The 19,767-nt window shown below is 36.2% G+C and overlaps 1 protein-coding gene across 1 annotated transcript in view; it reads right to left on the minus strand.

Moving 5' to 3' along the window:
• Positions 1–19,767, minus strand: part of kmt2cb (lysine (K)-specific methyltransferase 2Cb) — a 132,141-nt gene that overhangs the window by 102,559 nt on the left and 9,815 nt on the right. The window contains exons 3-4 of the mRNA XM_016464556.1: positions 14,601–14,689; positions 1,376–1,529 (exon numbers count right to left, since the gene is read on the minus strand). Coding sequence (XP_016320042.1) covers positions 1,376–1,529; positions 14,601–14,689 — 243 coding nt within the window. The remainder of the gene's footprint in view (positions 1–1,375; positions 1,530–14,600; positions 14,690–19,767) is intronic.

Consider the following 19,767-nt stretch of genomic DNA (forward strand, 5'->3'; position numbering starts at 1 on the left):
TTTTTTGTTCTGTCACTGTCATTCTGTTACACTGTGGAAGCTTGTCACGAAAACAAATTCCTCGTATGTGTAAACATACCTGGCAATAAAGCTCATTCTGATTCTGATAGAGATATATATATATATATATATATATATATATAGCATAAATTTAGAGTACATTTGTAATTGCACCTCTTCTATAACAATAAAAAGCTTGACACATGCAATTTGTGGTCATGTGAAGCTGTTTATTAGTTATTAATAATTTTACATATCGCTGAGATACTCGTGTAGTTTTTATTAATATTTTGAATTATTTATTTATTTTAATTTTGATTTTAGTTAAGGTTTTTGGGATGTTTTTGACATTTTTATTAGTTTTTTTAAATGTCTAAATCGTTTTTATTAATTTTTATTTCAGTTTTAGATCAAATAACCTTATCTAAAATAAGTTTAAATTAATAAAATAAGTAAGTTTTTTTTATATTTTATGTCATGTCATTTCAGTTTATTTTAAGTTAAGTTTATTTTATTTCAAGGAGCGAAAATGTATTAAAAAAATGTAGTAATAAAAAAAAATGTATTATTATTTTTAGTTAACTATAATAACCCTGATGCAAACACAATGTAGCATACTTCTGTTTGAAATATTTACTGTACACAATGCCTACGGTTTCATTTAATATGCAAAAAAAAGTGGTCAACATACCACTATTTGTATATTTACTGAATAGAGTGTATACTACTAATAGCAGTAAGTTACTATTCTGTTCTGAACAATGAACAACACAGAAGAAACATGCGATTTTTAACATTTTCACCCATAGCCAATAATGTAAAAAATAATCATTATTTCTGTGTCATATGTCACACTATAAATTGAGCACATTGCATTGTGAGATACAGTACTCAGCACAGTGTCTATACTGCACATTTGAGGAATGTAAACAGAAAATTTGCATGCTGCACACAGGATGCAACCTGCAGTTGCACATTACTGCTCTTTGTGTGCATGGAAATACAGTGAACTCTCTGAGCTGAAGGGCTGTGCCACACCAGCGCTTCTTCCTGGGTTCCTGCACTGCAGTCGTCTTTACCCAGAATGCTCTTTTAGTAAGCTGAACAAGTGCCCATCCCCCACGTTAAGAGAGAACGGTAGCCAACAGCAACACATGCACATGCAGCAAGACATACTTCAGCACACGTGTGCTAACGGGCATTCATCATTTGACCTTCCATTTTGAGATTTTGGTAGAAAGGCTCAATTCAGTCAAAAAGGCTTAAAACACGAAGCCATTCACAAATGTTCACACTGACACACACACACACGTCCGCATGCGCACACTTCCCACGCCGGCGGTGACTCAGCCTGGCGAGAGGATGCTGCTCTGACCTGCTTTTAGCTTCTCCAGAGGCTGATGATGTTTGTGCCGCCCCCGTCTCAGGGCTCGCAGGAAGAGGGGATGACAACTGCTCCTCTTCCTCCCCCTCTGCTGAAACTGCCACGGCAGAGGCGCCCGCCGTCTCCTCCTGCTCCCCTTTAGTGACTGACGAGAGACACAGAAGGAGACATACATCCTTGTTAATTACAGCTGCACCAACAGACATTTTAGACAAAACTGATGAGATTAAACCTTAAATTCATTAGTGTTTCACCACAACTGTATTCACCTACTTAATACAGATTAATTTATACACTACAGTGATAGTGTAAAATGAGTGTAATTTAAAAATATTTTTGAATTTTTTGAGTGTGGCCCATTATATCTACATTGAGGAAAATAAAAAAAAATGCTGTTAAAAACAAACATGATTTATTTTGCACATCAGTGAGTTCTCAAACACAAACAGCATCAAAGAACGTGGATCGTTAATTGCTTTCAGATACTCTGAGTTGGAGCAAGTTTAAAGTCTTTTATATCATTCAGCAGCCAGACGTTCTCAGACAGAAAACCATTTCAACATAAAAATAAAAGATCAATTTATTGATTAAAAAAGTACTAATCTAATAGACACATTTATGGTCACACTTAACATTAGATGTCTTTAACTATTTACTTGTGAAAAATATGTACTTTATAGGTACAGTGTACTTATTGCGTTCATGTTGAATTGCAAAACACTTTTGCTGCACTGTAAAAAATAAGTGTAATTTTAACTGTAAAATTTTGTAAAAACGCTACGGAAAAAAACTGTTAATAGGTTAACAGTAAGTTCCCTTACTATATACAGGTAAAAACTGTAAAATATCTAACCAGACATTTCATGTAATTTTACAGTAAAATGCTGTTAATTTTTTTTACAGTTTTTAGAAGTAAAAATAACAAATCAATGTATAATTTACAGTCAAAAACTGTAAACTGATATTCCCAGAATTCCCTGCATGACACTCCACATTTGAAAGTATTTTGTTTAAATAATCATGTTTTTTTAAATAATTTTTGTTATTAGTTATGTATATTTGGGCTTTATGTTACATCTTCTGTTGTTTAATGAAAGTTAATGCATTATTTAAGCATCATGTGTGTTACCATGATGGTGTTTTGTGTTTGCATGAATGACTCTGTGCACCTTCTATATATTAGTATATACTTCTGCTTGTGGCGAAGCTACTTGTGATGAGCTTTGATTCTTCATGTGGCTTTCTCTTTTACCACCTGCATTATTATGGTGGTTGTCAGTATGTTAAAGGTACAAAACAGATTTTAATAGCAGTGTGCATTGTTGAATTTACTGGTTTACATTAAAATGTTCTTGTTTGTAAATTACAGTTTTATACTGTGAAGTTTTTGGCCGTAAATGTGTTTACAGTTTTTCTGTATTTTTTACAAAATTATTCTGGCAACCACAGCTGCCAAAATTATTTTGTAAAAACTACAGAATTTTTTTTTACAGTGTGCTATGAAGGTGGCATACGGGTAAGGTTAGGGTCAGTTCACCCAAAAAATTTAAATTAAATTGTCATTTACTCACCCTTGTGTCATTCTAATGCTGTATGGCTCTCTTTCTTTTTCAGACCACAAATGGAGATTTTTTTTAAATGTCCCATGCGTGCCTGTCCACATAATGGCAGTGTATGGTGATCAGCATCAAGCTTTTAAATAAGATGCAAAAGTATCACAGAGTGGTCCCATGAGACACGTGCCGTATATTCCAAGTGTTCTGCAGGTGTACGATAGGGTTTGGTGAAAAACAATTATTATTTAATGAATATCCTGACATTGGCTGTTGGTCTCTGTGCACGACTGCACGTTCATGAGACATGAGAGTTCACTCCGACTCACCCAGGAAAAGCACACAAGTTGTGAAAAATCAAGATTAATAAAAACACAACATGAAATACAATCCATGTACTTTCTTCTGAGGAAAAAAATATCCGTTGTGCTTGTCGCAACAACAAGTTATCGGTCAACTGTCAGTTCTGCTCCTGAGATATTCAACTGAGAAATGAAACAAAAACTTTTTGGGGGATTTCTAGGCGTTGTTTTGTGTCGCTTTTTTATTCATCTTGATTTTTCACAACTTGTGTGCTTTTCCTTGGTGGGTCGGAGTGAACTGCTGCGCTAATAGAGTCTCATGAATGGGCAGTCGTGCACAGAGACCAACGGCCAAGTTTAAATAAAGTGTTAAATTTTGGTCTGTTTTTCACCAAACCAGCAGAACACTTGAAATATACGGCACATGTCGCATGGGACCACTCTGTGATACTTTTGCATCTTTTTTTTTTTTTTTTAAGTCCCCCTTTAGTCAAAAATTGTATCACTTAAAACTCATTTTGAACATCAAAATTACATATTTAAATGTTTTTTCTTGTTAAAAAAATTTTTTTAGGCCTTAAAATACCTTGAATGTAACCCTTCTGTCTACATGTCTACACCCTTGCCCCATTTACTATGCGCGGATCTATGAATATGCAAATTAGCACCGCCTCCACTCAGTCACACCAGCCAGGGCCTCCTGATCCACGGATAATGACTGATAAAACTATGTTTTTACTAGCGGACAACTACAGTGGATACTGCAACAGTCATTAAAATTACTTACTTGACGATGTTGTGTCCTCAAAATGCCTTGAAGACTCGAATGCAGCCAAGTTTGTGATTCTTAATTCGCGCCCGCGAGCATACACGAGTGACGTGCAGACGCCGATGCGGGAGAGGTGGGTCTGACTCCGGGCTACTTTTACACGGTTGCCGCGGGTTATCATTGAAGTTAGCGATTCTAAATTCATGTTAAACCGCGGCTTCATGGGTTTTTGCTTTATTTTATTTTTGGTTTTGTGCTGGTAATTGGTATATTTAGCATGCGGACTCTATGCTATGATCTCTATGCGCGCAGTGTTTGTATAAATGGATAGAAGGATATGCTAATGACAGGAATCTATCCCTTGACGTGATTGGTTATTGAATTTTGTGACGTAGCAAACCGAGGGCTGTTTCAAATCACGTTTCTGGGACTGCCATTGGGAAACTACAGTTTTAAGGAGAAAATACTCAGCAATGGTGTTGATTAATGGATTGGCACATGGGTTGTCTAAAAGCAAATTAAAAACACCACATAGACAATAAACAACAACAAAAACTTGATTTTCACTACAGGGGGACTTAGATTAGGGACTTAAGATTTATTTTTGGCAGAAAGAGGAGGCGGGATCGGGAAAGGTCCACGAGGCTGAGATTCGAACTTGGGACACTGAATCGCAACAGCGCTATATGTTAACACACTGCCCACGAGGCTATCGGTGCCACTTTTTCGTCGTTTTTAAATGCTTGATGCTGATTGCCATACACTGCCATTATATGAACATGTACGCATGTAACTTATTTTTTTTTAAAGTCTCCTTTTGTGGTTTGAAAAAAAGAAAGGCATACGGCAAGAGAACAACACAAGGGTGAGTAAATTATTTAATTTTCATTTTTGGGTGAACTATCCCTTTAGGGGTTGGTTAAGGGTCAGGGTGAAAGACACAAGACACATAAAGTGGGTCTATTTTTTTAATTCTTGTTGAAAAACGTAGTGAAATGTAACAAACCAATAAACCATTTTAATGCAACATTTAAACTGCATAACAATTGCATTAAAAAGCACATTGTGACATTTAACTAACATTTCAAATATTATTCAGTTTTAAAGATGTCTATTCATGTCCATTTTCTATGTGGTTTATTACTGCATAATTTTATGGTTCCATTTAACAACATCATTAAACATTATTTAAACAGTTTAAATATATCTATTTGTCCATATGAAATTTGAGTATGTATTCATTTGATTAATAAATGAATTTCCCCATTTTATTTTTAAGTGGCCCTCTTATTCTTCCATAAGTAACAGGCATACAAGTAGAGCTGCTGTCTACATGAATAAGGAAAGGCAGAAATCTTCAAAATTGTAGCTTCTTTAGCTCAAATTACACCCAAAAAAACCCTGTATTTTTCAGGCTGGTCCAACTAATGCGTATTTTCATTGTGGAGTAAACAAACAGATGATGCATTTATCAAAAAGATGACTTGTTCTTTGAACCAAAAGGTGAGATTTGCATGTCAGTGTAAGTGTTGAAACCCCTCAAAATGAAAGTCACAGCCTCGGCTAATGAGACAGACAAGCCTGAATGTCGTCTGACTGCGTACCTTTGCCTCAAATGAATTTTCATCCATGAAATGTTTGTTTATTCTGAACAGTGCTAATTGTTTCCAGTGAACCAGACTTTCAGGCCAGTATGTTTTGTTTTTAAAGATCCCAAATGATGACATGTGAACAACAGCTGGATTTGTACAATGTCAACAGCAGCCTGCAAAACAAAAATGAAGAAAGAGCCAGGATCTTTGGTTTCCCTGTTCGATCGCAAACATGTATCCCATTTGATTTAGGTGGAAATATACAGAGCACATGTGCCGTGTGTTAATAAGAGAGAAATTGGGAAAACCGTTGCTTCAGAACGTACACAATGTGGGCAATTAGAGGTGTGTGTCATCTGTGACTAAGAACGCCTAGTGAGTCGAGATCTAGTTGTGGTCTAAAATAGACCGCATTGAAACCACAGCTGTAGTCAACCACCTCCTGTATTCACCTCATCCGCTGCAGTCTACTCGGAAAGAGCTTCAATGGAACTACAACAGACACTACAAATTAGGGTCAGTCTGCAAAGAAAACTAGTTACTGGTGCTTGTCGATGAAAGCATCAGCATTAGCATTGCTTATGAGAGGGATTTGAGCCAAAGCAGACGCTTTGTATTAAACTTCAACAAGTAGGCCTAATCCCATAACGTTTGTACCAAAGACGTAAATTGATTTCTCAAATTGTGCAGGTTGTTGGAGAGATGTGCCATTACTTTTCTAAGCAATCAATTATTTCCACTTCGTGGATGATAAAACGGGTGAAAAATCCCCATAGACCCCATAGCGGAAAGAGACTGTAAAATATCATAGAGACATGAAGGTGGACTCTTCAACACCCTATAAACTGAATAGCGACACACTAAACACAGTAAGAATACCTTAACGTGACCTTAACCGCAAAATGTTAAAACACCCTAGAAACAGTACGAATGTGCTAACTCTAAGAACACCTTAGCAACTAAACAGCAACATGCTAAAAAAAACACTAAGAATTCCTTAGCATCTGAAAAAAACATGCTACAAACAGTCAGAACAGCTTAGAAACTGGTAAGAACATGCTAAACACACTCAGAACAGCCTATAAACTGAATAACAACATGCTAAAACCTTCAGAACACCTTAGAAACTAAACAGCAATGTGCTAATAAATACTATGCTAATTAATACTAATGTTGTCTAAATAGCAGGGTTGTGTCGGTGAGGAAATTTTCCCACCGGTTAATCGACGTGTGACAACACCGGTAATACCGGTAACACCGTTGGGGTGACAAGCAATTGTTCGTTTGAGTTTTCCATTTTTTCCTCTGATTTCTTGGCTTTCAAATATCTTGAAAAAGTGCCGTGCGTTTTACTTTCACTTTCAAATTAGCGGCAATTATTGATTCAATTCAAGCAACAAAAACGTCAAACTCAGAACTTTTATTAACAAAACTAATAAAAATGCACCATATATGCCTAATAAAATAACAAATTACTTGGACTACACAAAGTTTAAATAGGTATATAAAACTGAAAATCAGCAAACACTGTGGAACCAAATAAATAAGAAACATAGAACGTTTATTAGCAAAACGAATAAGAAAGCTTGGAGGCACGGCATATACACATTGATGTAAAATAAAATAAATAAAATACACAACGTTTAAATAAAGTAATCAGCAAACACTGTGGAACCAAATAAATAAGAAACGAATGTTCAAAAAAACTTCCAGTCAATAAGGTTTTCAAAATCTAAAATATTGCCAAACAGGCGCCTTTGCATATCCTTTCTAAACAATCTTCTACCATCGTCTTGTCTTTCTCACCTTGCTCTTGTCAGTCAGCTTGACTCACTCTCCTCACGTGATAAATAAAATCTGACTCCTGCTTGTCTGCGCATGGTTCGACACGCTGCATTGAGCATTTAGTTTTTAAAAGTGTCTGTCCTCTAACTGAACTAGGCTAAATGATTTTTGTTACTATAAAAAAATCAAAACGACGGTGGGGGCGGTGCCACGGTAGACAAATGACGTAACCGGTGTTGCGGCTTAACACCAGTATAACCGAAAACACCGTCTATCGCAGCAAGCCTACTAAATAGCTGAATAGCAATATGCTAAAAACACTCAGAAAACCTTACAAAAGGAATAGCACTAGAGATGCACCGATTGCAATTTTCTTGGCTAATTCCGATTTACGATTTTTTGTTAGTGTGATCTGCCGATACCGATTTTTGCCGATTCCGATTTTCTTTCTAAGAACTATAATTGACAGCATATATCTACTTTTCAACGCAAAGTTTTTTTTTTATAAAAAAAACACAAGTAAAAAGTCAGTAATAAAATACGAATTGCAAACAACAGCACAAATAAATGCAATGAGCTATGAAACTAAGTTTTTCAGGTTAAGTAAGTTTTTATTCAGGTAAAAAATACTACAGAAATTAAACTAATCAAATGTAAAATAACACATCCAGTGTATTGGACTGCGGTCCCTTTAAGAGTTTATCCACGGACCCAATATACTGTTACACAACAGATTTTCTTTGTCTTTTGTTCTTTGATTAACATGACGGACAGCAGCAGAAATATTGGACTGCGGTCCCTTTAGGAGTTTATCCACGGACCCAATACACTGTTACACACAATGTGTTCTCTTTCTCAACTATTTAACGTTCCAAAACTGACTGTGTTTAACTGGATACTCGCCAAGACGGGCATTTTGACATAATTTTGTATGTATTTGAACGTTTTAGCGCAGTTAGCCACTCATGACTCAAGATGGCGCCGATGATGATGGCGGCCTCCGTGGCATGCTCTGCAAATGACTAAAATAATGCGCAATACAAGCACTATTTAACCGGAGCAAATGAGACGTGTGTGAGAGAGAAGAGGTCGTCGGTGAGAAGAGAGCGAGAATGCGAAAGCTGACGTTATTGCCTGTGCCGCTGGTAACAAAACGGATTGGCTCGGAATCGGAAAGAAATGAGACTGACCGGCCGGTCACCGATCCGGGCCGATCATGAGGAAAATCGGCCGATTCCGATCCCTGGCCGATCGATCGGTGCATCTCTAAATAGCACCATGCTAAAACACTCACATCCTAGAAACCCAAGTAAGAACATGCTAAAACACTAAGAACACCTTAGCAACTAAAAATCAATGTGCTAAAACCAATAAGAATACTATAATGTCTGAATAGCAATGATATAAACCCTCAGAAAAGCCTAGAAATGTTACCCTAATAGCACACGTATCATGGAGTCGTCTATTTGACATATGCATTTACATCTGCAAGATGTATATTTTTAGAGTGCTTGCTAATCTGCAATATGACTGTAGGACGTTTCCTATCAGATGTCAAATAGACGTTTAGAAGATGTTTTTATCATATCTTAAAATAAATCTTAGAGATGTCTCATATTTATACATGTACACAGCCGATGTGATCTTTAACAGACATCTTGCAGACGTACCTGTGCTATCTGGGTAAGAACATACTAAACACTTAGAAAAGCTTATAAACTGAATAACAACATGCTAAAACACACAGAACACCTCAGCAACATGCTGAAAAACTGACCAAGAATACTTTAGCATCTCAAAAGCAATATGCCAAACACACTCAGAACACCCGAGAAACAGTAAGAACATGCTAAAATAAAAATATATGCTAATAGTGCCATGCTAAAACACTACGAATACTCTAAAGAAATTAAACACAAATGCGCTAAAAACATACTACCAAAAATACCTTAGCGTCTGAATAGCGATATGCTAAACACTCTAGAAACAGTAAGAACATGCTTAAACATTTAGAAACCCTACAAACGGAATAGCCACACGCTAAACATTTAGAATACAACTAAACAGCAATGTGCTAAAAACATTACGTTAGCATCTGAATTAGGGCTGAACGATTAATTGCATTTGCTATAATATCGCGATATGAAAAAACGTGATTTTTCAATCCCAGAGGCTGCAATTACACTCGGTCACGTGACACGTGAGAGTGTTTTTTACAGTCTATGGCAAAGAGGTGTTTTCAACTTGAACATCGATCGGTGTATGACATCACAGTACGGCGAGAGAAAGCATAAGGAGACGTCTGCTCTCTTATAGCTCTCGCAGTACTTTGATGACACACCGATCGGTCTGAGCAACGCTGCTTCAAGTCGAAAACATCTAAGCAGTCTTCAGAAGAAGCATCAAGTTGGCAAGCTACAGTGTTGCCAAGTCCGAGGTTTGGGGAACCCCTCCAAAATGTGTATTTTACCCCCTGGAACGCGATTTTTACCGGTGGAGCCCCCTCGAAACGCGATTGGGCTAGTTTTGAGTAGCAATTGGGCGGGTTTTGTTGTGAAAACCTGGCAACCCTGGCACGCTACACGCAGAAACGGCTGAAAGCGTATATAATGAACAGACTTCAAAACGGCACATTGAAATTACTCAAGCAGTAACAGTTATGGTGCATTTCATTACTGAAGACTTCGACCTTCAAGACCCAGGCAGGTGCTGGTCATTCAAAAGCTAAATGCAGAAAATATGACGAGGTATATCTTGCTCTCGGCTTCACTCACCGTGTCTATACCGGACACTACAGTTGTTGCGTCGCGCCACAACAGCTCTACACTGGACGCGACAAAGCGACCGTTGCAAATCATTTTAACTTTGTGTCAATACATGTTTACATATGTTTATTACAGTGACTCTGAATTACCTAAAGTATTAGATTATTTTCCAAAATCGTTCAGCCCAAATCTGAATAGCAGTTTGCTACAAACACTCAGAGCACCCTAGAAACAGTAAGAGTGTGCTAAAACATCCTATAAACTGAATAGCAACATGCTAAAACACTCACACCCTAGAAACCCTAGTAAGAACATGCTAAAAACAATGAGAATACTATCTGAAAGCAATGTTACCAGCACTTACAACAGTGAGTTGATTCGTCTTTGGCATCTCCTCCTCATTTTTGAACAGACACATACACACAGAATTATGTCAATAGTACCCGTCTCGACGATCATTCTCGTAAACGCAGTCAATTATGTTTTAAATGAATGCAAACAGCTGATAAAGAAATCGGATGTGTATCATTATACTGGATCCGTGGAGTCGGATTTAAAGGGACAGCAGCCTATAAATACGTGCAGCTGAATATGTCACTAATGTTAACAAAACAACAAAACCGCTATAACAAAGATTAATTTAAATTTAATTCATACAGTGAACACAATGCAGTGTTATTTTACACTTAATTATTAAATTTCTGTACCTGAATACTACTGTTTATTTTATCTATGCTTGTAAATTGTGTATTTCTTTTTTTTTCTTTTTCTTTCATTTTATTTTACTGACTGTTCACTTGCCTTTAAACATGTTTGAACTTTCTCAGACTATAGTTTTTGCTGTGGTATATGAAGAAGTACTTCAAGTGTGTGGAAAGCAAAGTCACAATGATATAAAATTAGTGTCATTCATTTTTTTTGTCATTCACATTGATGTTAAAATTAAATTTTCTGATTTGTGACATTACTTTTTATGTACTACTAAAACACTGCTGGTCACTTTCAGAAGTTGTAGTGATTCTTTCTTTTCCAAGAAAGAACGTGAAAAATTGGTTATATAATTACATTTTTTTAATATTTTAAAATATAATTTAAAAAGATTTTTCACACTTTAAGCAATATCGTATCGCATATTGAATATCGCATTTTTTAACAAGGTATCGCGTATTGCATTTTTTTTTTTATATCGCACAGCCCTAATAGAAACTAAACAGCAATGTGTTCAAAAATACTATGTTAGCGTCTAATAGCAATTTGCTACAAACACTCAGAACACCCTAGAGACGGCAAGAACATACAAACACTCAGAACACGCTACAAAATGAATAGCAACATGCTAAAACACTCACTTTACTATTGCGTGAGGCCACGAGAGAGGATTTGAGAATGGCTGTGAAGTTAAACTGGTAGGTCAAGTGACAATGACAAAATGGTGGATATGAATTTCATCCATACTATCTATAGTATTACTGTATATATACTTTGCAAAGGAAGTTTCAAAAATTGTGAAGTTTCAAAACAAATATAGTACCTACTACACACTATGCAAATGAAGAATACCATAGCATCTGAATAGCAATATGCTACAAACACTGCAATGTGCTAAATGTTAGCATCTAAACAACAATTTGTAAAACCCTAAGAAAAAACACCCTAGAAACAAGCTAAAACACTCTAAAGACCTTGAGCAACTGAAAAGCAATGCCCTGGCAACCATTTGCAACACTCCAGCATTGAGGCAATGGGTTTCGCACAGGCAAACATCACTCACATTTTCTTTAGAAAAAGTAAAAATGTAGTTATCACTTGGGAAAAAGAATGAAAAGGCTGACAGCTTCCTCCAAGAAGCAGCTTTTTTTTTTTTTTTAAATCTTGCGCAGTTCTGGGTACTGAAGGGTCTTTTATAATTATGGTGCCATTTACTTCCGTGGTGACCTTGGGGGGGGGGGGGGGCCAAGGTGAAAGTGACTTGATATTCAAAGGCAACGCCAGCTCTCCTGTAGTGTCAGGACAATTCACCTGGTTATTACAGCTCCATGCAGGCTTCACAGAACCAATGCAGAAACTACTATGACAGTTTCAACTAATTCAACAATGAGTAATGGCCTATATTGCAAATAAATACAAAAGCAGATTGTATTCTTCCAATGTTACTACTTCAGGTTTTAGACAAGACACAAAGCAAAATAAATTTGCATTCATGATGCTAAATGTTGTGGGTTCCTGCAGCATTGGGGAGTTAGTTAACTAAAAGTAGTGACACTTGAAGGTGTAATTCACCACTGGCGAGATGGGATTTTGATAAAACTTGGATGTCCATGCAGTAGAAAGACAATTATTTCTTTTTAATTTGTGCTACGTGACTGAAAAACAGAGAGAAAAGGTCTGTGACATTAAATTTTGCTAAAAGCTAGGGATACTTCAACACACACTGGGCTTGATCCAACTGTCAGTGGGTTGGTGATACCGAAATGCAGAAGTAAAAGCTGTAGTTTCAACTAAAGCCATGAAGCTGTCAAAAGTCCGCCGGATGATGCATTTTGCGTAGCTTTTCCAGTAACAAGACATTTTTTTCTGGTTGCCACATTGTACTGTGACTTTACAACTCTTTTAGACAGTCCTCTCTCACTGATGTGGCATTAGAGAGTTATTATATTCATTATATGAAATCAGTTGAATGAATTGACATTTATCAACTCAAAAATAATTCCCAGATTAAAGTCCCTAACATGACATTTTTTTTTTCTTTTTTATATTTTTTATATTACTAGATGTTTTGCATTACTATTTTTACTCCGTTATATACAATACAGTTCAAAGTTTAGGGTCAGTATGATTATTGTTTTTTTAATAAATTAATACTTTTATCCAGCAAGGATGCATTAAAATGATCAAAAGGGGCAGTATGTATATACATGTATAATGCTACAAAAGATTTCGATTTCAAATAAATTTTTTGTTCTTCAATTAAAAAGTTTTTTTTAATCATAGTTCCTAAAAATTATTAAGCAGCACAACTGTTTTCAACATTGATAATAAGAAATGTTTTCAGCAAAATAATAACAAAAATAAGTAAAATATTTGTTAAATCAGCATATTAGAATGATTTCTGAAGATCATGTGACACTGAAGACTGGAGTAATGATGCTGCAAATTCAGCTTTGCATCACAGAAATAAATTACATTTTTAAATATATTCAAATAGAAAGCAGTTATTTTAAATTGCAATAATGTTTCACACTATTATTGTTTTTACTGTATTGTTTGATCAGATATATGCAGCTTTGGTGAGCAGAAGAGACTTCTTTCAAAATCATTTGAAAATCTTACCAACCCCCAAATTTTGAATGTTAGCCTAATTTGAAAATATATAATTTATGGTCATTTAAATAAATTAATATTTTTTCTTGTAGATAATAATGTCTGTTTAATTTGAATGCTTTCATAATGACGACAAAAGAACAGCACATCTCTTCTAAACAACCCACATTTTTTTAAATGACATGTCATGTCCACTAAAAACAAAAACATTGCTGCACTAGTGAGGTGACAACACTTAAAGGTCCCATGGCATGAAAATTTCACTTTATGAGGTTTTTTAACATTAATATGAGTTCCCCTAGCCTGCCTATGGTCCCCCAGTGGCTAGAAATGGCGAAAGGTGTAAACCGAGCCCTGGGTATCCTGCATATAAAAGCATCTAAAAACCAGCATGTCATGGGACCTTTAACAGTTAGAATGAAAAACAATAATATTGATGGCTTCACAAATTACCACTAATTTAAAAACCCCTCTAAAGCTAAATAACAAACTCAACTGTAACCAAAACAAGTTTAATAAGTTTAAACAAGTTAATCTGCTTGTGAATCAGAACGTACATCATACCGTCAACAGAAGGCCATGAGCCAAGAGCAGGCAAAAGGGCAGAGAAAATGAGAGGAAGATGGGATTTTAAAAGGCTTTCAGCGGGCATTAGCTTTCACCGGCTGCTGTGAATCTCAATCACATGCTTTGAGAGGTGCTGGGCTGACTCCAGAACAGAAAGGCAGTGGCTGGAGTCAAATCCTTTCAATTAAAGCTAGAGAGCGGAGCCATGTGGAGACGGGCGAAAATCTCATCAATCCTGCTCAAGGAGTGTGGACGGCCGAGCCTCTCGAAAGCTCCTCCTCGGCCGGCCGAGGTTTGAGTTAGATTGACTGCACAGCTGGGAAAGAAAATCAATTCTGGGCTCCACATTGTGATTTTGTTTATCAGTGGAACTGCCTCAGAGGAGAGGCGGCCTCGCTCTCTGACTCTTGAGGAAGGGGGATGTGACGGCTGAAAAGAAAAGACTGACACAGAAAACCCAGAGCAGTGGGAAAAGACATTTAAAGAGGGTATATGTGGGGGAGGAGAGAAGAAAAGAGAGGCAAAGCAAGCCAGGGTGAAAGTTAGACAAGGCTGCAGTTACCTGTCTCCTGTGTGCTTCCTGTTTCTGCAGTCTCCATTCCATCTGTGCTGTCTTCATCCTCCACCAGAGCTTTCCCTCGCCCCCGATTCCTGAGAAAGAGACATTTATTAGCACGCTTGCTTCAGGGAAGACTGGCTGATTGCGAATTAGTTAAATACAGTCCCAGCTGTCGCTGATTCCAAAGCGAGTGTCCGCTGGCCCTGGGTGGGGCAGCCATGTTTGTGTGTGGGCACATTTGTATACGTGCGCTGAAGGGGAAGTAACGGGTGCGAGACCTCTCATTAAAGCTTCTGTTCAATGCACGAGCATCATGAAGATGTCATTTCCTCATTTACTCAGAAGCCCTGAGGGCAGATGCACAACCCTGCTCTGGTGTCGCCACTCAAATCTAGATTGCACACTCAACGGGGTTTCATCTTCTTGGTGACTCATTCGCACAGGCAGCGTCCAGTCAGATCAGGTTTGGTCTGTTCACAGCATATGTGAGCATTTGAGCAGTGTGCTTCATCATGTGGTTTGCGTGAGATGTAATTTCACATTAATTAGCATTTTTGCTCTAATTTAAAAGCCTGAACAATTATACACAATGAAATAAAAACCATTTATGGGATTAAAGCTTTGTTGGATACATGCATCTTGAAAGGAAAATAACAGTCTAACCAGAAAAGCAGAAAATGGTCTCTAGATGAAAAGTGATGAAAAATAAGAGGGCTTGGAGACGTTGGGTGAGAAGGAAATTCATTTCAGAGGCCGAGTAAGAAAAAAGCTTTTGTGCACTGTTAAATGGAAGTGCATTTCCATTTCCACCTCAGAATAAAAAAATATAACATTTAAAAGAAACACTCCACTATTTTTGAAAATAGGCTCATTTTCCAACTCCCCTAGAGTTCTTACCCCCAGGCAGATGTAGGTGACTTTGTTTCTTCTAAATTTTGTTTAATTTGGTTTTGTTTGTGTATGTTTTTTTTGACTCTCAAAGCCGTGATTCCCATTCACTTCCATTATAAGACTGACAGACTGCAACGGTTTGAGTTAAAAATCTTCGTTCTACTGAAGAAACAAAGTCACCTACATCTTGGATGCCCTGTGGATAAGCAGATTAACATCAAATTTTCATTTTTGGGTGAACTATCCCTTTAAGTATTGTCTTTTTTTTACCTCACCCTTTCAATGGACTGTGCCAAAGAAGTGCACGATAGGCTACCAGACACAGGCATTTGCCCTCAGAAAGAGCGCAGTCTGAAGCTGTTGCCATGGTGCCACGTGATGCTCCAGTCTTTCAGAACAAGCAGTGCTCAGAGCACAGTATCTAATGTACAGTATGAACATACTACAACATACTAGAACACACTAACATCCCATGCAATCCAAAGGAAGAGAGAGGCCCTGTAAACAGTGGTTCCACGTCATTAACAATGACACACTCTCATGGCAATTCATAACTGATTCAGCGCTTTGGTGGGAGATTTCGTATGATTTCATTTGTACATTCTGCTTAAGATCCACTGAGGGTAATGAGGCAATGTTTTTTTTAACTGTATAGCCTAAAAGTTATGGTTTCTCCCGTTTATTATTATTATTATTTATTTTTTTATTTTTGGTTAATGGACCATCTTCTACTTTTATAATGAATAAAAATTTCCAAAAATATTATATGGTTAAATCTATCTGACCAAACATTATACAGATATTTTAATTTAAAATCAAAAGAAAAATAAAATAAAATTATATTTTGCATAAATACATAAAATGTGCATTACAGCATTGAGAATCGAATGAGAAAGTAAATTTTTTATTTAATTTGTATTACTTAAATGTAATTTTATTTTGGTTGTTTTGAGGTGGTATATGACCTGCACATGTTTACATGAGATTCCTCTACATATATATATATGATAACTGTCCATATACAATAAAAAATCAGTCATTAAAATTAATATTGTTAAGTCTGTCAAATGTGCCCTTTCATGTCCTGGTATTAGAGACACTGTTAAGTACTGCCACAAAATGCACAGCAGACTAATAGTTATTCAAATAAGTCAGGTTAATCATTTAAACCCATTATGATGATTATATCATAATGACTCCCAATCCTATAACATATTGCATAGTCCTATTGTCTGCAACTCTAATAAAACAGACCTGGGAGCCATTCTCGTCACGATCCACCAATTGAGAACCAGCTAACAAGCACATATCCATCTACAGCCAAACATCCATTTCTACACATCCGGCCCACAAATGTGCAGTAAAGATCCATGGCTGTCAGAATCCCACGGGGGAGGGGGGGCTCTTCTTGACTGATCTATGTATCACTTCATCAGGGTGATAGTTGTCAGGCATTCAAATGAAAGTCTCACAGTTTGAAGACAGAGGAGGTACGGCAAGCAGAGTTGAAAGGGAAGCCTGCCCCTCTCTAGGGCTGGAGTCAGGAGGGAGTGTGAGGGATGGATGTGTAAATACCAGTGCCACTGGAGAGAGAAATCGCAGTCTGTCCCATGCCAAAAATGACTCCTCCCTGCAAATGACTTCCTATACCAAACAGTTAACAAGGCTGAACGCTGACAAAGGGGTGGAGGGATTTCACCCTAGAGGTTACAGACACACATGGAGCAAAATCTTCAACCACATGCCTGGGTTTAAGGAGCTAGCTGAAATTAGCAGTTGAAATTAGTTGACCAGTTTATTTATATATATATATATATATATATATATATATATATATATATATATATATACAGACCTCAAAAACTAATTAAATGTAATCTTTTAAAAAATATTTATCAGTCTTTGCCACTATCCTTCAATCCACTGGGTTTTACCCATTTGTTGGCATGACATTTTGAATCATTTAAAATATATAAAAATGTAATATGATAATTTTTTCTTTTATATATTTTAATAAGTACATGTCAGAATAAGCATGTTGTTTAATTTTTACACAAATAAACAAAATGTTTACTGAATGACAATGGAACCTTATTTCACCCAGATTTATTTAAAGTAAAAAAAAATTTTTTTATCTTATTTCTCAGGTCTACCTGTAGGCCAAATCAACATATATAAAATATTAACATACAACCAAATAAAAAATGCAATAAAATTATAATACTTATAATAATAACATAAAACAATTTACTGAACTAAAATAAACATATTTATGCACAGTTATATAAATATTTATACAATATTAACTAAAAATTAACAATATAAATGAAAACAGAAAATGTGTATTATTCACATTTTGTCAAGCTTTCAGTAAATTACATTTTTGTTAATCAACCAAGCATGAAAACCTATCGGTTGATGCTGATAATCTCAAAAGAGCTGATATAAATTAACTTGAACATTGCCAAATGCAAGTAAAAATGGTCTTTGTAGAATTACATGCCAGTATATCTTCTCTTTATTAGGAACTACAACCAACTGTTACATACTGAAACTTTTTTTTTTTCTCTAAAAACCACCAAAATAAAAATAGGAAGAACAAAATCACAATGTGTTTACGTTTTTGTGCCACTGGCTCATCTCATACTGTGAGCGACAAAATGATGATGAGGTATCTGTTCATAAGATAATAATTGAGCAAAATAATCCCATTATCATAGGGACAAATATGTATTTTTAAACAAAAACACTAAATACAGCTTCACTGTTGAAACATTTATTGCCTGTAAATATGGCCAACCATTTGCATGAGCTCATATGAGTAAGTAAACAAAGACTGGAGTCTGAGCTTAATATATCTAGTTCAAATATCACTTGTCTGAGGACAAAGACGTTTGTAAGCGGAGCACCAAGGTAGCCAATGGGAAAATCATTTAGCACACATATAACACAAACATGTTCATTTAGCACATCCCTATATGCCAGACAATGAAGCTAATATTGTTCAGACAGGTTCATTCATAATGCACTTTAGTTTCGATTGATTTGGTCCGTATACCTTTAGAGTAAATCTTTAGCTATTCAAGCTGGTTGGATGGAGGCACCACAGAACGAATTGTGTTAACGCCCAAACCCAAGATGGCTCTGTAGTAGACAGAAGATTAAATATGCATCACGATTCCCAGACAGCCAAACATCAACTCTGTCTGGATGAGGAAACATGAAAATGTCCTACTTATGAATGGTCTTTATTGATGTCAACGAACAAACGGAACAATATTTGAACAGCTTTTCTGTAGCTCAAACAGTAGAGCATGGCGCTAGCATTAGCAACACCACAGCCATGGGTTCGATTCCAAAAGAATGCATGAATGCAATGTGAATCACCTTGGATAAAAGTGTCCACTAAACTCATAAATGATATTCATTTAATTCCAACATTAAAAATGCCATTCGCAAACCATTTTACTTCCATAATGGGATTTGGTGAAACGGTATTCAACGAGAATAAAACTGAATGAAGAATATGACATCATGAAAATTTTAATGGCTGGTTTAAATGACTTAGTTTAAATAGTAGACCTTAGTCTCATTCAGGAATAACATCATAGCCTGACAGGTATGATGTCATTTAGCCTCCACCTGCAATTGCCAGTCATGTGTCACTATGTAATGCTGACGTTGTTTGTTTTAAAACCCTGTGTTGGCTCTGCAAAGCGTTAAATGTCACAGGTAAAATAAAAATCGTCATTCAACACAGACATTTAAAACTTGGTATTTTTGTGCATATATACACATACACATTGGTACTGGTCTATGTGTTCGCAAAACGAAAAGAGTTAGAACTAGGGGTGTGCGATATTGACAAAAAATAATATCTTGATATTTTATGGGATTTTATCGATAACGATAATTAGACGATATTTTGCTGAGTGTGTTATTGTGCTGGTACCTTAAGGACTGCCGAAGACAGCTGACTCCTAATGTTTTTAATATTCTTCATATTCTGTGTGGTGGTCAGTTCATACTGATAGAAATTAATCTTTTCCAATAAGTTTAAACTTATTTTTGCATTTTATGGGCATTTTTACCTTTATAAAGCCATTTTTTCTAAAAGTGTCCATTATCTTTTGAGTCAAATTCTTAGATTTAATCAGGGAATTAGAATAATAAGACATTTGGGCTGTTACCAAGCAAATTAAATCAACACAGAAGCTGCATCTGAAGTGGCATTTAGATGTATTTACACACATGTATTTTGTTTAATGCAAGACATGAA

Source organism: Sinocyclocheilus anshuiensis, unplaced genomic scaffold (assembly GCF_001515605.1).
Source record: "Sinocyclocheilus anshuiensis isolate Anshui unplaced genomic scaffold, SAMN03320099.WGS_v1.1 scaffold524, whole genome shotgun sequence".
NCBI lineage: Eukaryota > Metazoa > Chordata > Actinopteri > Cypriniformes > Cyprinidae > Sinocyclocheilus > Sinocyclocheilus anshuiensis.